Raw genomic sequence first — 16,225 nt, 5'->3', positions numbered from 1 at the left:
GTTGAGTCGAGTGCATGGAATGCACTCTGCTCATGCTCAGAAGCACCCCATCACTTCTCTACCTCGATCTGTCACTTGACCACCTGATATTCTCCCCAACCAACCTTCCCTTGTGCCCATCCCGGCCCCCTCCCCATACATGCACATAGGACTCAACATAAGGGGCGAGAAAACAGGGGGTCACTGATCCCACCCCCGAGATGCCTGGAAGCTCCAGGTAGTTCATGCAGCCCCGTGTAAGAGACAGGAATGTGGGGAGTCTGGGCTCCGTCTCTAGGCCATCCAGCCCAACGAAGTCCACCCAGCAAAACGGGGGGAGATGCTTTTGCTCTGCAAGAGATCCGATCCGATCCGCCCGCACAAAAGCGGAGGAAGAAAGAGCGTCTTCTCACTGTCGACATCAGGGCTGCCAAAGTCGCAGAAGGTGGAGCCTGACCGTCCAGCCCCCCAGCCAGTTCGGCCGCCCCCGCCGAGCGTCCTCCCAGAAGCGGCTGAGCAAGCTTCCTCGCGAGCAAGGGAAGGAGCAAGCCGTTTGCACAGGCGCCGGGAAGAGGAAGGAGCGGGACCCCCCAAGGCACGTGAGGCAGACTCACCAGATCACCCTCGGTGGGGAAGAAAAGGGCCACTTCTTTGCCCCTCCGCAAGCAGTGCGGAAGCTCCAGCTCCTCCCTCAGGAAGCTTCGTGCAGCTCCCGGCAGAAAGAGGCACCAGTGAGCTCTTCGCTCGCTCCGGGCACCGACCGGCAGCTCCTCTCCAAGGAAACGCACCAGCCGAGATGAGGCGCTCCCTTTGCCTGGCCTGACTTCCTGCCCAGGCCCCTCCTCTTCCCTCCTTCCTTCGTTCTCCTCTAGACGGGAGTGTGAGCATCGGAAGAGAGGATGCTGCTCCTCTCTCCTGCTGCCGCCCCGCAAATGGCGGCTGTCTAATGGGAACCGATGGGAACTCTGGGGGTACATGCGGTGTGCTCTGCGCTGCTGCGCCTGCAGCACATCATCCTATTCCTGGCATGGAGGAACACAGCAAAACAAGGCCCAGGAGGAGAAACGAGGATCCTAGAACTTGCCGTCTTTCTGAGTGGCCACAAATCAAAAGATCCGCTGAAGGCAGCAAGAAGAGACACCCCGTCTAGGCGGGGGAGACTCGGACCCTAAAAACATTCCAAGTCCACCTGCATTTAAACCATGGTCATTGTATAAGCGGTTATTAAACAAAGCAAACACTTGTCGCAGGTTTCCTTCATTTTCCACCTGTCAATTACTGTCAATTCTATTGATGTGGCATACTTGGGTGTGGTTATTCAGGTGAAATGCTTCTAATCCCTCTCCTGTTCAAAGGACCGGGTAGGGGAGAAACGTGTGATTTGTTTGCTCCCGGGTCAGGGAGATACAACCTTCTGAACTATGCAGGGGGTCTGCAAATAGCGGCGATCTAATGGGAACGGAAAGGGAATGGTGCGTCTCGTGCGCGTGCACAATCCGGACCCGGGGTGATCTCTCTGAGGCAAGGAAGAAACCAGAACAAGGTCCAGTGGAAAAGATCCCACGCTCTGCCAAAATCACAGAACCAAACAGAGCAATGGTGACTCCTTAGCGGTTCCAGGATTCTGCGCGGAAGGTTCCCAGGTTCAATGATCCCTGCGCATTTGGGAGGAGAAGGGCTGAGAAAGAAGGTCCCTGCCAGAAGACGTGGAAGCGATGCTGCCAGTCAAGTGAGTGCCATAGGATAGTCCATGGGTTCCGAAGCAGAAGTCCTCCAGATGTTGCTGAACTACAACTCCCATCATCACCAGCCAAAATAATTGTGGCTGGGAATGATGAGAGTTCATTGAGTTGCAGTTCATCTGGAGGACTAGAGGTTGAGAATCCCTGCTGTAGGCAATAAAGAGTGAGATGGATCATGGGTCTGACTGATGATAAAACTGATGTGCATATTCACTTGGAGCATCCATGGACGGGATAGGCAGGCTTGGCTCTCCAGCCACTGGTTTGCTTGCAGCATCAGGTTTAGTTTCAGGGGCGCTATCACGTATACCCCGTGTGCTGCTTCTTTATGGATCTACTGTTAGTTATTCTGATACATTATTAACCCCTTTGTTGTTGATATTAATTTCTTCTCTAATCCATATGTCGGAGGGGCAGAGAACACTAAGTAGTGAACTACATCAGAAAGACATCTTGAAAAACACAAGGATGAAGTTTCAGATTAAAAAGATACATGCATAAAGGTCCTCATTTTCCAGCCCAGGATTGAAACACATTACTAAAAGAAAGGAGGGATGTAAGAATGGGGGCGAGGGAGAGGAATAAGCCATGAACAATCAAAGCGTCTGGTAATTTGAAATTTTGTTGAAGTATAAAATTAATTCTCACAGATACTTCTCTCCAGTCTGAGGAACCAGAGAGTGCTTTGGATCCAGGACTAGTTCCAAATGGCGTATCTGTTCTTTCTGCGTGAGAATAACCCCATCCAGAACAGGCAGATCTAAACCTACTCCTGAAAAGGGGTGTGCACGAACGGCTTGTGCAGCCGCGGGCAGGGTGGGGCTCTTTTAAAATGCAGGTCTTTACTGGCTCCACTGCTGCCCCACTGCTTTTCCAGGCATGGTGCTCACTCTAGCAAAGGCAGAGTGAAATCAGGCTCCTGCTGTGACTGAAGCCCTTCCCACACTCCAAATCATGTATATGGTTTCTCTCCGGTGTGAATCCTTTGGTGTGAAGTCAAGCTTGTGTTGATACTGAAGCTCTTGCCACACTCCATGCATCTATATGGTTTCTCTCCTGTGTGAGTCCTTCGATGTAAAGTAAGGTGCTTCTTATGGCTAAAGCTCTTTCCACATTCCAAGCAAGTATGCGGTTTCTCTCCTGTGTGAATCCTTTGGTGTGAAGTCAGGTTTGTGCTGTGACTGAAGCTTTTTCCACACTCCAAGCATCTATATGGTTTCTCTCCTGTGTGAATCCTTTGGTGTGAAGTCAGGCTTGTGCTGTGACTGAAGCTTTTTCCACACTCCAAGCATTTATATGGTTTCTCTCCTGTGTGAATCCTTTGATGTACATTCAGTTGTGCCCTTTGACTAAAGCCCTTGCCACACTCCAGGCATGTATATGGTTTCTCTTCTTTGTGAATCTTTTTATGTACAGTGAGTTGTGCACTTTGACAGAAGCTTTTTCCGCACTCTGAGCATGTATATGGTTTTTCTCCTGTGTGAATCTTTTGGTGTGAAGCCAGGCTGGTGCTGTGACTAAAGCCCTTTCCACACTCCAAGCATTTATATGGTTTCTCTCCTGTGTGACTCCTTTGGTGTGAAGTGAGATGCGCCCTTTGACTGAAGTTCTTTCCACACTCCAAGCACGTATATGGTTTCTCTCCTGTGTGAATCCTTTGGTGTGAAATCAGGCTTGTCCTGTGACTAAAGCCCTTTCCACATTCCAAACACGTATATGGTTTCTCTTTTATGTGAATCCTTTGATGTACAGTGAGTTGTGCACTTTGACTGAAGCCCTTTCCACACCCCATACATGTATATGGTTTCTCTCCTGTGTGGATCCTTTGATGTACAGTGAGATGTGCCCTTTGACTGAAGCCCTTTCCGCACTCCAAGCATTTATATGGTTTCTCCCCTGTGTGCATCCTTTGATGTACAGTGAGTTGTGGCCTTAGTCTGAAGCCCTTTCCACACTCTAAGCATGTATATGGTTTCTCTCCTGTATGAATCTTTTGATGTACAGTGAGTTGTGCACTTTGACTGAAGCTCCTTCCACACTCTAAGCATGTATATGGTTTCTCTCCTGTGTGAATCCTTTGGTGTGTAGTGAGGCTTGTGCTGCGACTGAAGCTCTTTCCGCACTCCAAACAACTATATGGTTTCTCTTCTGTGTGAATTTTTTTATGTTTCCTGAGAATTCCTCTCTCGCTGAAGCTTTTTCCACATTCCAAGCATATGTATGGTTTCTCCTCTGTATGTATTATCGTCTGAGGTTGAAGGCTGGATTCAGAACTGAAGCTACTCCTGTAGAAAGGGCAAAGCGTTTTCTCTACTACTTTCTCCTTTCCTCCCTGGATTGTGATTGTATGCAATTCACCATGCTGAGAAGCAGGAGATCTATCCCTCTTCTTCTGTTTAACTACAGTTTTTATTCCTTGTTGTTCCCTCATTGTCCTTCCAGCACCTCCCAACAATCTTCTCTGAGGCTTTTTCTCATTTTCACTCTCCCAGTTGTTACCTGCTGGTATCAAGAGAGATAACTGAGCAAGGCTGAAACAGTCAAGGGGCCTCACATCAATGAACAAGACCCCGTTACGTGTCCTCTTGATGGGAGAAGAACACAGCCAGGCTGCTCTATATTACTGAGACACGGGTGGAGGCAGCCCAGGGCCAGCGATGGCGTTTTTGGTGCCATTGGTGAAGTATAATTTGGCATCCTCCAATTCAGTAGAGAAACGGGATACCTAGAATGAACTTTGAGAAGTCTTGACTTGGAAATCTAAATGAACACTATAACAAGCAGCTTCGAAAGAACTTTTACACATATTGAAATAAAAACAAACTTTTATATGCATCTAAACAATTATTTAGATACATATAAACATTTTTCTTTTAATTTTTAGATACGTGTACAAGTTCATTCGAAGCTGCTTGTTTTTCTCTTTTTAATAACTTTGTTATTATTGCAACATGCTACACAAAGGTCTGAGCAATCTTCTGGGCTAGGAAGCACAGCTTTAAGGAAGTCAGAGGGGCAGGTCTCCCAATGGCTGCTACTCCATATCACAGCAGCAGTCAGACTTTGTCCCCTTGCCCTTCAACTGAAATGAGCACTGCAGGTTTCAAGGAGGGTTGGCAGCATGGAATTTGCAACTTAGGGAGCCAATGTGGTGTCATGGGTAAAGTGTTGGACTAGGACTGGAGAGACCCGAGTTCAAATCCCCCACTCAGTCATGAAACTCACTGGGAGACTTTGGGTTAATCACTTTTCTCTCAGCCTAACCTACTGCACAGCATTGTGGAGGATATAAGCATAGCTGTGTAAAGTACTCTGGGTTCCTTGGAGGAAGAGTGGAATATAAACGCAAATAAGTAAATACATCTGCCACCATTTTCATCCAAGAAGGAATGCTATGGAACAGGAAATAGTTGTTTTGGCTGGAGGAGAGGAGCACCTGTGACCCCTGAAGTGCAAGGGCAATTTTACTCCTTACACGATTTAACCCATAAGGTTGTACAGTTAGCTTTGTCACATTTTAAACCTTTTTGTTATGTTATGCAGAGCAGTATGACCAGAGTCCTCCACGGAAATACTGCGGGTGATAATATAAGGCCGGAAAGGAAATGTGTTAGTAGGGACATGCTATCACCCTCCTGATTGTAACACTGAGGGTGAGCTGGAGTTGGAGAAGGAAATCAGGGAGGCATCAGACAGAGACAGAGCTGTAATAATGGATGACTTCAATTACCCACACATAGACTGGGTAAATTCACATGCAGGTAATGACAAAGAGGCCAGATTTCTAGATATGCTAAATGACTGTGACTTGGAACACCTGGTCATGCAACCGACCAGGGTGGATTTGATTTAAATCAAACTGATTTAAATCACGATTTAAATCACGATTTAAGTCACTAGCAGGGTGGATAAAAATTTTAAAAATCCAATTTAAATCAAAAAAATCCAATTTAAATTTTAAAAAATGGATTCTTAAAATTTAAATCAGATTTTTTATTTAAATCAGATTTTTTTTATTTAAATCGGTTTTTTTTATTTAAATCGGATTTTTTTTATTTAAATCGGATTTTTTTTATTTTTATCCACCCTGCTAGTGACTTAAATCGTGATTTAAATCAGTTTGATTTAAATCAAATCCACCCTGCAACCGACCAACTAGAAGGCGGCCTTGGGCATCTCGCACCAGGTCCTGAGTGGTGCTCAGGACCAGGTGTGAGATGTCAGTGTCATGGAACCACTAGGGAACAGTGACCATAGTGTGATCCAATTCAGCATATATGCAAGCAGAGAATTGCCAAGGAAATCTAAAACATATTTTGGACTTCAGAAGAGCAAACTTCTCTAAAATGAAAAGTTTGGTGAAAAGAAAGCTGAGAGGGAAAATCATGTGTGGAATGAGTTTTGTTCTGGGTGGCAATATCAAATCAGTGTGCACGCACATGGATTCAGACTGGGGCCTTCCGGATTCAACTTGAGCAGGATCTAAAATTAACTGAGTGGACATAAACAAAATTGTGAGCACACACACACACTCATGCCTTAGAGGAAACACTGACTATAAACCCATGATTTCCTGCTCTTTGCAGAGGTATCAGATTGCTCTTTGCATTGCCTAGAATGATGTAAACTAGAATCATTGGGACATTAGCGAAAAAGTGGCTCAGTCCCTGTTTGTGTGTTTGTTTTTATTAAATTGCAATTTTAGCCAGCTTGGCATGCATCCTCTTTTCCGTGCCACGTACTACCTAAGCCTTTTTATAGAGAGAAAGAGAGAGTTTGTTATACTCATTCAATATGGGGCATAACTACCCAGCTTGTGAGCTAGGAATTCAAGTGAGTCACTTCACTGCTTCCCCAGACTGACGACACCTGTCCACTTGTCCCTTGGCTGCTCCATCCCTGTCCCTTCTCCCCACTTCCCTAAGAACTGAAACCACAGATGCAGACTAGTTGACTCACTAAAGGCTTTTCTGGCAGTCCTGCAGATAGGACACCTTCTCGTATTTCTTCCAGGATTCCCCTCTTGTTTCTCAGATTGGTCTACTCTTTACTAACTAAAATCAGAGTCCCAGGACCACTGCGCCCTCTAACACAGTGGGACCGCATGCTCCCAAGGGTTTCTGCCCACTTGACGAGAGCATCTGAGGGGCCTCTGCTCCGGGTGCCAACAATGAAGGAGGCCAGGTTGTCGTGCACTCGGGACATGGCCTTCTCTGTTGCTCCCCCAGGCTTTGGAATGCTCTCCCAGTGGCCATTCGCTCCTCAGACTCCGTCCGTTTTTAGGAAGCTGGTTAAATCTGGCTTTTTATCCAGGCCTTTACTTGATTGTTTTATTGTTGCTTCTGTGTGTTTTTATCCATGTATAGTTTTTGTATATTGTATATTTTAATATCAGATTGTTTTTATATTTTTCGCTAAATACTTTTAATTCATTTTTATTATGTGTTTTAACTTTTGGAAACCGCCTTGTGATTGTTTTTAATGAAAGGCGGTATATAAATCTAACAATACATAAATAAATAGCAGAGATGCCCAGATGTTGTCGTCTACAACTCCCAGCATCCGCAGCTGCAATGGCCTTTGGCTGGGAAATGTGGGAGTTGTAGTCAACAACATCTGGGAATCCCTGTTAGAGGGAACAGTGCCTACGACTCCATTCGCCAAAACAATGCTCACCAGCCAGCTCTTCTCCAGTCGGTTGGCTCTGAGCAGAGGAAGAGGCCCGCCACCAATAAATGCCGGTGACTGACTCAGGGAGCCAGCACAGACAAGGACATTGCTGCGGCAGGGCATCCATTGGTTTGGGGTGAGATTCCATCAATATGCCAATAATACTCCATGGAATATTGCCAGCCCACGCCACTCCAGAGATGCCATTTCTGTGCTTGCCCATTATCTGGTGGCTGTCAGGGTCTGGATGGGCCAAAACAGGCTCAGACTTAATCCCTCCAAGTTGCTTGTGCTTACTCCTTGATCTGGCCAATTGACTCATGCCCTCATCATCTCTCGTCTGGATTACTGTAATGCGCTCTACCTAGGGTGGCTTTTGAAGAAGACCCAGAAGCTTCAGTTGGTCCAGAATGCAGCAGCCTGCCTACTTATGGGCGCTAGGAGATATGATAGTGTGACACCTCTCTTGCAGTCGCTGCACTGGTTACCTATTTGCTTCCAGGTCCAATTCAAAGTGCTGGTTCTCACCTTTAAAACCCTTCAGGGCTTAGCACCTGCTTACCTGCAGGACTGCCTCTCCCAGCCAGTCCTGTCCCATCCTGTGAGATCTTCTCAGGAGGCCCTTCTCTCAGTCCCTGGTCTCAGAGAGGTCCGTAGCACTAGGGCCTGTGGAAGAGCTTTCTCGGTTGCTGCCCCTTCACTTTGGAATTCTCTTCCCTACACCCAATTTGTTCTGCCTCCTCCCTTCCAGAAATTAAGATCTTATTGAAGACATTTCTTTTCTGTCAGGTATTTGCCCCTTAAGTCTCTCTCTCTTTTAAAATCTCGGATGCTGTTCTTGCCTTGCACACTGCCCTGAGTCTGTGAACTGGATGGCATATTTATTAATTATTATTTATTTACACAATCAGACAGGTGTTATTGACTGGTTTGTTTTATCCAGACATCGAGTCTTTCCCAAGGACCTGGGATGGCTGAATTTTATTGTCAATGTTGTTGCTGTTATAGATACTGTATCGTCGCAGAATATAGGCTGTTCCCAGTAAAGTTGCTTTTTGTAATTGGCTGATGGTGATTTCTCTCTCTCTCTCTCTTTTTTAAAATTTCAGATGCTGTTCTTGCCTTGCACACTGCCCTGAGTCTGTGGCTGGGTGGCAATTATTATTATTATTATTATTATTATTATTATTATTATTATTATTATTATTAATCAGCATCATCTACTCAGGAGGTGGTGTCAGTGTGAAGCAGGGATGTGCACAAGCCGGTTCACTGCCTCCTCTGGGAAGCACTGAACCAGTTCAGACACCAGTGTTTGAGCCTGCTCAATGGGGCAGAGAATGGTTCCCTTAAGGAGCCGGTAAGGAAGTCCGTTCCGGCTCCTTAAGGGAACCGTTCCCCACCCCACCAGCCTGTGCGCGAATGGCTGATGGACATCTCTAGTGTGAGGCCAATAGAAAGTTTGTGGGCACCAGAAAAATCACTCCGCTTGCCTTCTACGGATGAGCTCTATGCCGTGCAGCACCCATTAAAAATCCCTTCTCTCCTTTTCCTCATCAACCATCATTTCTAACAAAGCCTCCCTTGTTTCTGCCTCCCTTTGTGCTTTCTCCCTCTCCACACCATCTAAGCGTTTGCTCCCCCACTATGGAATAAATACACCTGTCCAGTGAAAACTCAGCTGCAGTTAATTCTTTCCTCATAGTCAGATTATTATTGGAGACTTACAGTGACCCCAAAGCTCTGTAGGGGTTGGGGATCAGTCATAGATTCAGTGGGTGCGAACAAGCTGGAGCTTAATCCACACCAGACAGACCATTTTGGACATCTGAACAGAAGATATACACTAACTGAACACACTATCTACCCATGTACAAAATTGGTTCACAGCCTTCAGTCAGGTGCTTGGCTTAAATGGGGACCCTCCTCTGGTGGCAGGAAATTCACAGGACTTGACTTGCAATCTGTTGCTCAGGGTGAGTTCGTTTACATAGCTGAGAGGAGAAACCTTCTCCAAGGATCAGTCTCTGCATGGATCCCAGATCTCCCATGCTCAAGACTGTCAGACCCATTAGGGGAGGGGCCATAGCTGAGTGGCAGAGCACCTGCAAAAGGCATCCATTTCAGTCTCTGGCAGCATCTCCAGGTAGGACTGGGGAAAACCCCATCTGTAACTCTGCAAACCTGCTGCCCATCAGTGCAGAGAACCATGGGCCTATGCTGTGACCCCAAATAAAGCAGCTTCATATCTTCAGAGACTGCCTGATGAAATTTCCTTGGGGTTCAGTTTTATTTCTTGTATTTTTATCCCACATTTCCCCTACTGCGTGCCTCCATTTTGATCCTCACAAGAACCCTGTGAGGAAGGTTTGCCTGAGAGATTATTGGCTGGCTCAAAGCCACCCAACGAGCTTCATCCCTGAAGAGTATTTGATCCCAGATCTTCAAGATCGTTAACACTCTGGCTGCTATAGCACACTGGTTCTCTGGCCCACATTTGGCTGAACCCAGGTATCTGCACCTTGCTCTCACCAACTTCAGCAAACCAGACCCATCTCTCTCTTCCTATTTCAGTCTCCCCTTTAGCGAAAAAGAGGAAGCCTTACCCAGAGAGGACACAGTCTCATAATTCTCCTCCATGACTGCGCTGTGCAGGGCTCTTTGGTTTGGATACAGCAGAGCCCACTCCTCCTCTGTGAAATGCACGGCCACTTCCTCAAAGGTCACCGGACCCTGGAAGAAGAAGAAAATGTTTTCTCCCTCACAGACCATGTAAGGGTGCTTTCCCTTCCAAACACAATCCAAATGGGCAGTTAAGGTAAGCTGGTAGGAGAAGGGCAGGAAAGATTCCCCTGCAGTGTCATTCATTCTATTTATATACTTTTCACAAAAACCTTCAAAGGGGTTTACATTGCAAATAAAAAGAAATGGAGAGGAAAGGTGCTCTGTCTCGAAAGTGCTCTAGTTGTTACAAATATAAAAATAGACACAAAGAAGACAGCAGCCGCCGGCGCCGGAAGAGACACTATCCTACAACAAAGGGGCAAATTACTGTCCTCCTGCTCAATATTTGACAGACAACCCTTTCAAAGGCTCTTTCCTTGCCCAGTTAGCCAGATTAAAGCCTTCACAGCCCTCCTAGCCAGATGTTCTGACAGAGGCCAAAGGAAAGAGAGATGCTTTTACACGCAGGGGGACGTGGGGAAGACAAAGGTGGACTCTTCACTCCCTGTCCTCTTCCTCCCCCAGTGACCCCTCCCCTACCTGATCTGGTTGCACTGAAGCCTCTTCTGCTCCACCAGCAAGAAGAGATGGCCGAGAATCCATGGGCAGAGTCATTCCAGTACCTGCAAATTACACAAGAGTGATGGAAATATCCCATGTTAGTGAATGAAAGAGAGAGACAAGTATAGTTTTTTAAAAACTAAAAGTCTTCATGTTGGCTTAGTACACACTTCAAAATATGGACTCTGATGCATATGGCAGAACTCAATTTATTTTTTAAATGTGGGAGAGGCTGGAGAAAAAAGTGTTCCCCCAACCCATGCAAACAGCCAAAACAAATGCTCAGGGGACCATGAAAGCAGGGCTAGGAGGTAAGGTGGCCTCCCGCCATCACGTATATCTGACAATCAAGGGGGCGAGTGATGAAAGGAGAAAGAGGGCAGGGAAAGGCCTGAGGGGAGTGTTGCAGGGGTCATTCCCTCTCTGGGTGAATTTCTGCAAGCCAAGATGGGTAATGCCAGCACACGTCCAGGTCTTCCCCTTCCAGAAAAGGCAGGCAAATGCTAGGACTTGTGGCGGGTGGCCGTCCTGCCTGGAGGCTGCAGAGCAAATCCTTCCATCTGGGGTGGCAGGTCACCCAATGGAACAGCCTTGCCACTCATCTGCCCAAACCAGTCCTCCCCTCTGAGGATGCTCCTGGTCTTAGCCCCCCTTGAGCTCCATTGAGTCCAGCACTGTAGAAAACCCAGACCATCATGACAAAACACATTGATGGAGACACAGAAATACATTTGGGGCTGAGTGTGTGAAAAGTCTCTTTCCTACCGGCCAAATCCTCTAACTTGGGGGGCAGGGATCCACACAGCACAGCATCCTTGACATCCATCTGCCCAAGTAATTTCTTCCCTCCCCTCCTGCGAGATCCGCCTAGACAGTGTGGTCTAGACATTAGTCTCAGCTTAAATTTATATCAGGGACAGTCAAACTATCACCTAAGATGGAAACTAGGCCTGTTCATAGAGCAGGAGATTCTTTGGAGAACTCTGAACCTTTGTCTCCAAGGATGGGGTGCTTATGCTGAAAGAATGCTGACAGAGAATGACTATATTTGGGAATAATGTTCCTGTGCTGTTCTCCTAGAAATGCTGACAGAGACACTTCTGAAAATGTGTTCAAGATGCTGTACTAAACTTAAGGCCATTTCAGCCTGTTTTTCTGCAATCATGCTAATTAATGAATATCTATATTGTAACCTGAGCTGGTAAGGTTGATGTAACACCAAGATATTAGAGATGGTTGCCAATAAGTATCAATAAGGTAATTTTGCATCTTTCTCTAAATGCGCCCCCCCCCCCAAATCTCATCTTTCGAGCTGCAAAATGCTGACTTTAGCTGCAGAGAATAAGAGGCTGTGAAACTGGCAGAAGCAATGCTTTTTGCAGTGATAAGACAGTAGAGTTCTGTGTGAAAGACCTTTTTCAGAAGGGAGCGGAAGGAGCAGTTTTCCTCTGAAACAGCATGAGCAAAATGGCTAAAAAGCGAGAGACAGATTTTTGAAAGGAAGCAGGGCTTCTTGGCTTTGATTTCTGCCTCCTTTGGATGGGTGCTATGGAACATGATGCAAAAGAAGACAGTTGTGAGCCAGGCCTGATCCACAGCACGGAGTTTCCGTTTGTGATTTCTGCTGAAGGGCAGAATTCAGAGTAGAGATTTACCTTGTACCTGATCCTGTGGTTTTTCCGGGCCTACGCTCCCAAAAGCTCTGAGACCCTCGAACATCCGTGGCCAACTTCCAGCAAAACCAGTCCCAAGGCTAGCCTCAAGCCTGGTAATATGAACTTTCCCTAGAAAAACTCAGCTCCACTTCTCCCCTAACCTAATTCTTTTTCTTTCTCTCTCAAACTTCTTCATTTTCTTGTACTGTTAAGCTATTCTTAGCAGTTGTATGTATTAGTTATTGCTAGTCATTAAGGCGACACACATACATACCTCCTGCCAGCTTAGTTCTTTGTAAACGCTTCTATTAGTTAAGCAAACATTTAAAGGACAGTTTGGTGTCTGTGTCTCTCTCATGTCTCTGCCAAGAAATTCCTATATTTCGCTAAAGGATCAGAGTTCTCAGGGGATAGTGTTCAGTTCCTTTGGTTCTGAGATGCTCGAGCATATGTGGAGTGCAAAGTGGCTGAGAACCTAGCATCTGAAAGCTACTTTGTCTCAGAACAATGTATACTCAAAGCTGAAGACCTTGGACTACGTTCACTGGAAATGAACAGATCCTTGGGATAAGGATCTTAATTTGGGACACTGGAATTTGGCTGTTCTGTCTCTGCTGTGACAGAGAGAGATCTCAAATCAATCTATGGAATACTGATCAAGTATCTAGCTTTTGGGTTAGATATTTCAAATTCACCCTGTTACAATTAAGAGCTGTGATAGGCACATTATTGACACCAGGTTTCATACACATAATACGCACACAGAAACAAGGTCCTCTGAGTCCAAAATACCCCCGTTGGGCACAATAACAGCGCCTTCTGCTTGGCATCCAATGCAGCCCTCTCTGCCTCAGAGAAACCAGGAGGAGTCAACGACAACAGTCCTGGAATCTGAAAGAGACAGAAGAGATCCCAGACAAGAAACAGGGAGAGGTACAGATTAGGACAGGAGCAATGGAGAACAAGGCCTGAGGAGGGGTGGGGTGGGAGGGTCATCTCCTGGAAGGATTCTCCAGTTGCCTTCTTGGACAACTAGTGGCTTCTTCCAGGATCTCCTGGCTCACATTCTAGGCCCGTTGCAACTCCCAAGATGAACCGCTCTCTCACCTGCTGCTCTTCCAGCTGCTTCTTCTCCTCTGCCTGGCTCAGGAGGAAACCTTCTGCCAGAGCCACTGCCTGGGAACTGGTCTCCACTCTGCAATCTCTGACCCAGCTCTCCATCTCAGGGGGTAGGATGGTCAGGAACTGCTCCAGGACCACCAAGTCCAGGATCTGATTTTTTGTGTGTCTTTCTGGCATCAGCCACCTATGACAAAGGCTGTACAGCTGGTTGCAAACCTCTCGGGGCCCATCAACCTCTTGGTAGCAGAACTGCCTGAAGTGCTGGCATTGTACATCCGAGTTCAGGTTGCCTCCGCTCAGGATTTTCTGTGTGGTCCTTTCCCAGAATCCCCCACTATTCTCAGGCTGGGTGGAATCAGGGCTTTTGCCTGCTTCAGAGCCACCAGAATCTCTCTCCCCCATCTTCAATCTGTGCTCCCAGGCAATCTCCAGCAAAAACTAAAGATCTTGTTTTCTCTTGAGGGAGCAATTTCTTTGACACACAGATTCTTCTTCATGGACTTCTCCCTATTCAAAAGAGAGAGAAATGTCAGGGGTGAGAGAGCAAGGCAGTGGGTCGGGGAGGAAAGAGGGTGGATCTTACCTAGAGGGCCACAAAACAAAACCTTCAGTCTGCATTCCTTCCCTTTTGTTTGACCCTAACTCCCCCCCCATCTTGCTCCTCCCCAGAGGCCCCCTCCCACCACAGCTACACTGCTTCACTCTGCTGGAATTTTTAAATTCCTGATTTTCCCCAGTAGCCAGATTTTACTTATGAACTTATTGAGTTCTGACCAGCTGTTTTCCCACTGCCCAGGAAGTGAAACACACACCAGAAATCATATCAACATTTTATTTAAAGGTCAAGTGTGCCGATGAGTCGACTGCATAGAATACACTCTGCCCAGGCTCAGAGGCACCCCATCACTTCTCTACCTCGATCTGTCACTTGACCACCTGATATTCTCCCCAACCAACCTTCCCTTGTGCCCATCCCGGCCCCCTCCGCATAAATGCACATAGGACTCAACATAAGGGGCGAGAAAACAGGGGGTCACTGATCCCACCCCCGAGATGCCTGGAAGCTCCAGGTAGTTCATGCAGCCCCGTGTAAGAGACAGGAATGTGGGGAGTCTGGGCTCCGTCTCTAGGCCATCCAGCCCAACGAAGTCCACCCAGCAAAACGGGGGGAGATGCTTTTGCTCTGCAAGAGATCCGATCCGATCCGCCCGCACAAAAGCGGAGGAAGAAAGAGCGTCTTCTCACTGTCGACATCAGGACTGCCAAAGTCGCAGAAGGTGGATCCTGACCGTCCGGCCCCCCAGCCAGTTCGGCCGCCCCCGCCGAGCTTCCTCCCAGAAGCGGCTGAGCAAGCTTCCTCGCGAGCAAGGGAAGGAGCAAGCCGTTTGCACAGGCGCCGGGAAGAGGAAGGAGTGGGACCCCCCATTGCCCGCGAGGCAGACTCACCAGATCACCCTCGGTGGGGAAGAAAAGGGCCACTTCTTTGCCCCTCCGCAAGCAGTGCGGAAGCTCCAGCTCCTCCCTCAGGAAGCTTCGTGCAGCTCCCGGCAGAAAGAGGCACCAGTGAGCTCTTCGCTCGCTCCGGGCACCGACCGGCAGCTCCTCTCCAAGGAAACGCACCAGCCGAGAAGAGGCGCTCCCTTTGCCTGGCCTGACTTCCTGCGCAGGCCCCTCCTCTTCCCTCCTTCCTTCGTTCTCCTCTAGACGGGAGTGTGAGCATCGGAAGAGAGGATGCTGCTCCTCTCTCCTGCTGCCGCCCCGCAAATGGCGGCTGTCTAATGGGAACCGATGGGAACTCTGGGGGTACATGCGGTGTGCTCTGCGCTGCTGCGCCTGCAGCACATCATCCTATTCCTGGCATGGAGGAACACACCAAAACAAGGTCCAGGAGGAGAAACGAGGATCCTAGAACTTGGCGTCTTTCTGAGTGGCCACAAATCAAAAGATCCGCTGAAGGCAGCAAGAAGAGACACCCCGTGTAGGCGGGGGAGACTCGGACCCTAAAAACATTCCAAGTCCACCTGCATTTAAACCATGGTCATTGTATAAGCAACAACAACAAATATTTATATAGCGCTTTTCAACAAATGTTTCCAAAGCGGTTTACATAGAGAAACATTAAACATTACATTAAACAAAGCAAACACTTGTCGCAGGTTTCCTTCATTTTCCACCTGTCAATTACTGTCAATTCTATTGATGTGGCATACTTGGGTGTGGTTATTCAGGTGAAATGCTTCTAATCCCTCTCCTGTTCAAAGGACCGGGTAGGGGAGAAACGTGTGATTTGTTTGCTCCCGGGTCAGGGAGCTACAACCTTCTGAACTATGCAGGGGGTCTGCAAATAGCGGCGATCTAATGGGAACGGAAAGGGAATGGTGCGTCTCGTGCGCGTGCACAATCCGGACCCGGGGTGATCTCTCTGAGGCAAGGGAGAAACCAGAACAAGGTCCAGTCCAGTGGAAAAGATCCCACGCTCTGCCAAGATCACAGAACCAAACAGAGGAACGGTGACTCCTTAGCGGTTCCAGGATTCCGCGCGGAAGTTTCCCAGGTTAAATGATCCCTGGGCATTTGCAAGGAGGAGGGCTGAGAAAGAAGGTCCCTGCCGGAAGACGTGGGAGGGATGCTGCCAGTCAGTGCTGTAATAGACCATGGGTTCCGAAGCTGCAGTCCTCCAGATGTTGCTGAACTACAATTCCCATCATCCCCAGCCAAAATAATTATGTCTGGGAATGATGGGAGTTCACTGAGTTCGTTGTAGTTCAGCGA

The 16,225-nt window shown here is 47.6% G+C and overlaps 1 protein-coding gene across 5 annotated transcripts in view; it reads right to left on the bottom strand.

The window, feature by feature from the left end:
- Window positions 1-15,313, bottom strand: part of LOC128347444 (zinc finger protein 420-like) — a 51,603-nt gene extending 36,290 nt beyond the window's left edge. The window contains exons 1-6 of one of the 5 annotated variants that reach the window (XM_053302132.1): window positions 14,900-15,313; window positions 13,439-13,960; window positions 13,093-13,222; window positions 10,656-10,738; window positions 9,998-10,124; window positions 2,736-4,223 (exon numbers count right to left, since the gene is read on the bottom strand). In XM_053302132.1, coding sequence (XP_053158107.1) covers window positions 2,736-4,223; window positions 9,998-10,124; window positions 10,656-10,738; window positions 13,093-13,222; window positions 13,439-13,855 — 2,245 coding nt within the window. In that variant the 5' untranslated portion in view covers window positions 13,856-13,960; window positions 14,900-15,313. The other 4 variants (XM_053302130.1, XM_053302128.1, XM_053302129.1 and 1 more) reach the window with 4 other exon arrangements.
- Window positions 15,314-16,225: the final 912 nt, after the last annotated feature.

Source organism: Hemicordylus capensis, chromosome 2 (genome assembly GCF_027244095.1).
Source record: "Hemicordylus capensis ecotype Gifberg chromosome 2, rHemCap1.1.pri, whole genome shotgun sequence".
NCBI classification, from domain to species: domain Eukaryota; kingdom Metazoa; phylum Chordata; class Lepidosauria; order Squamata; family Cordylidae; genus Hemicordylus; species Hemicordylus capensis.
This window is presented reverse-complemented; position numbering and strand designations above follow the sequence as displayed.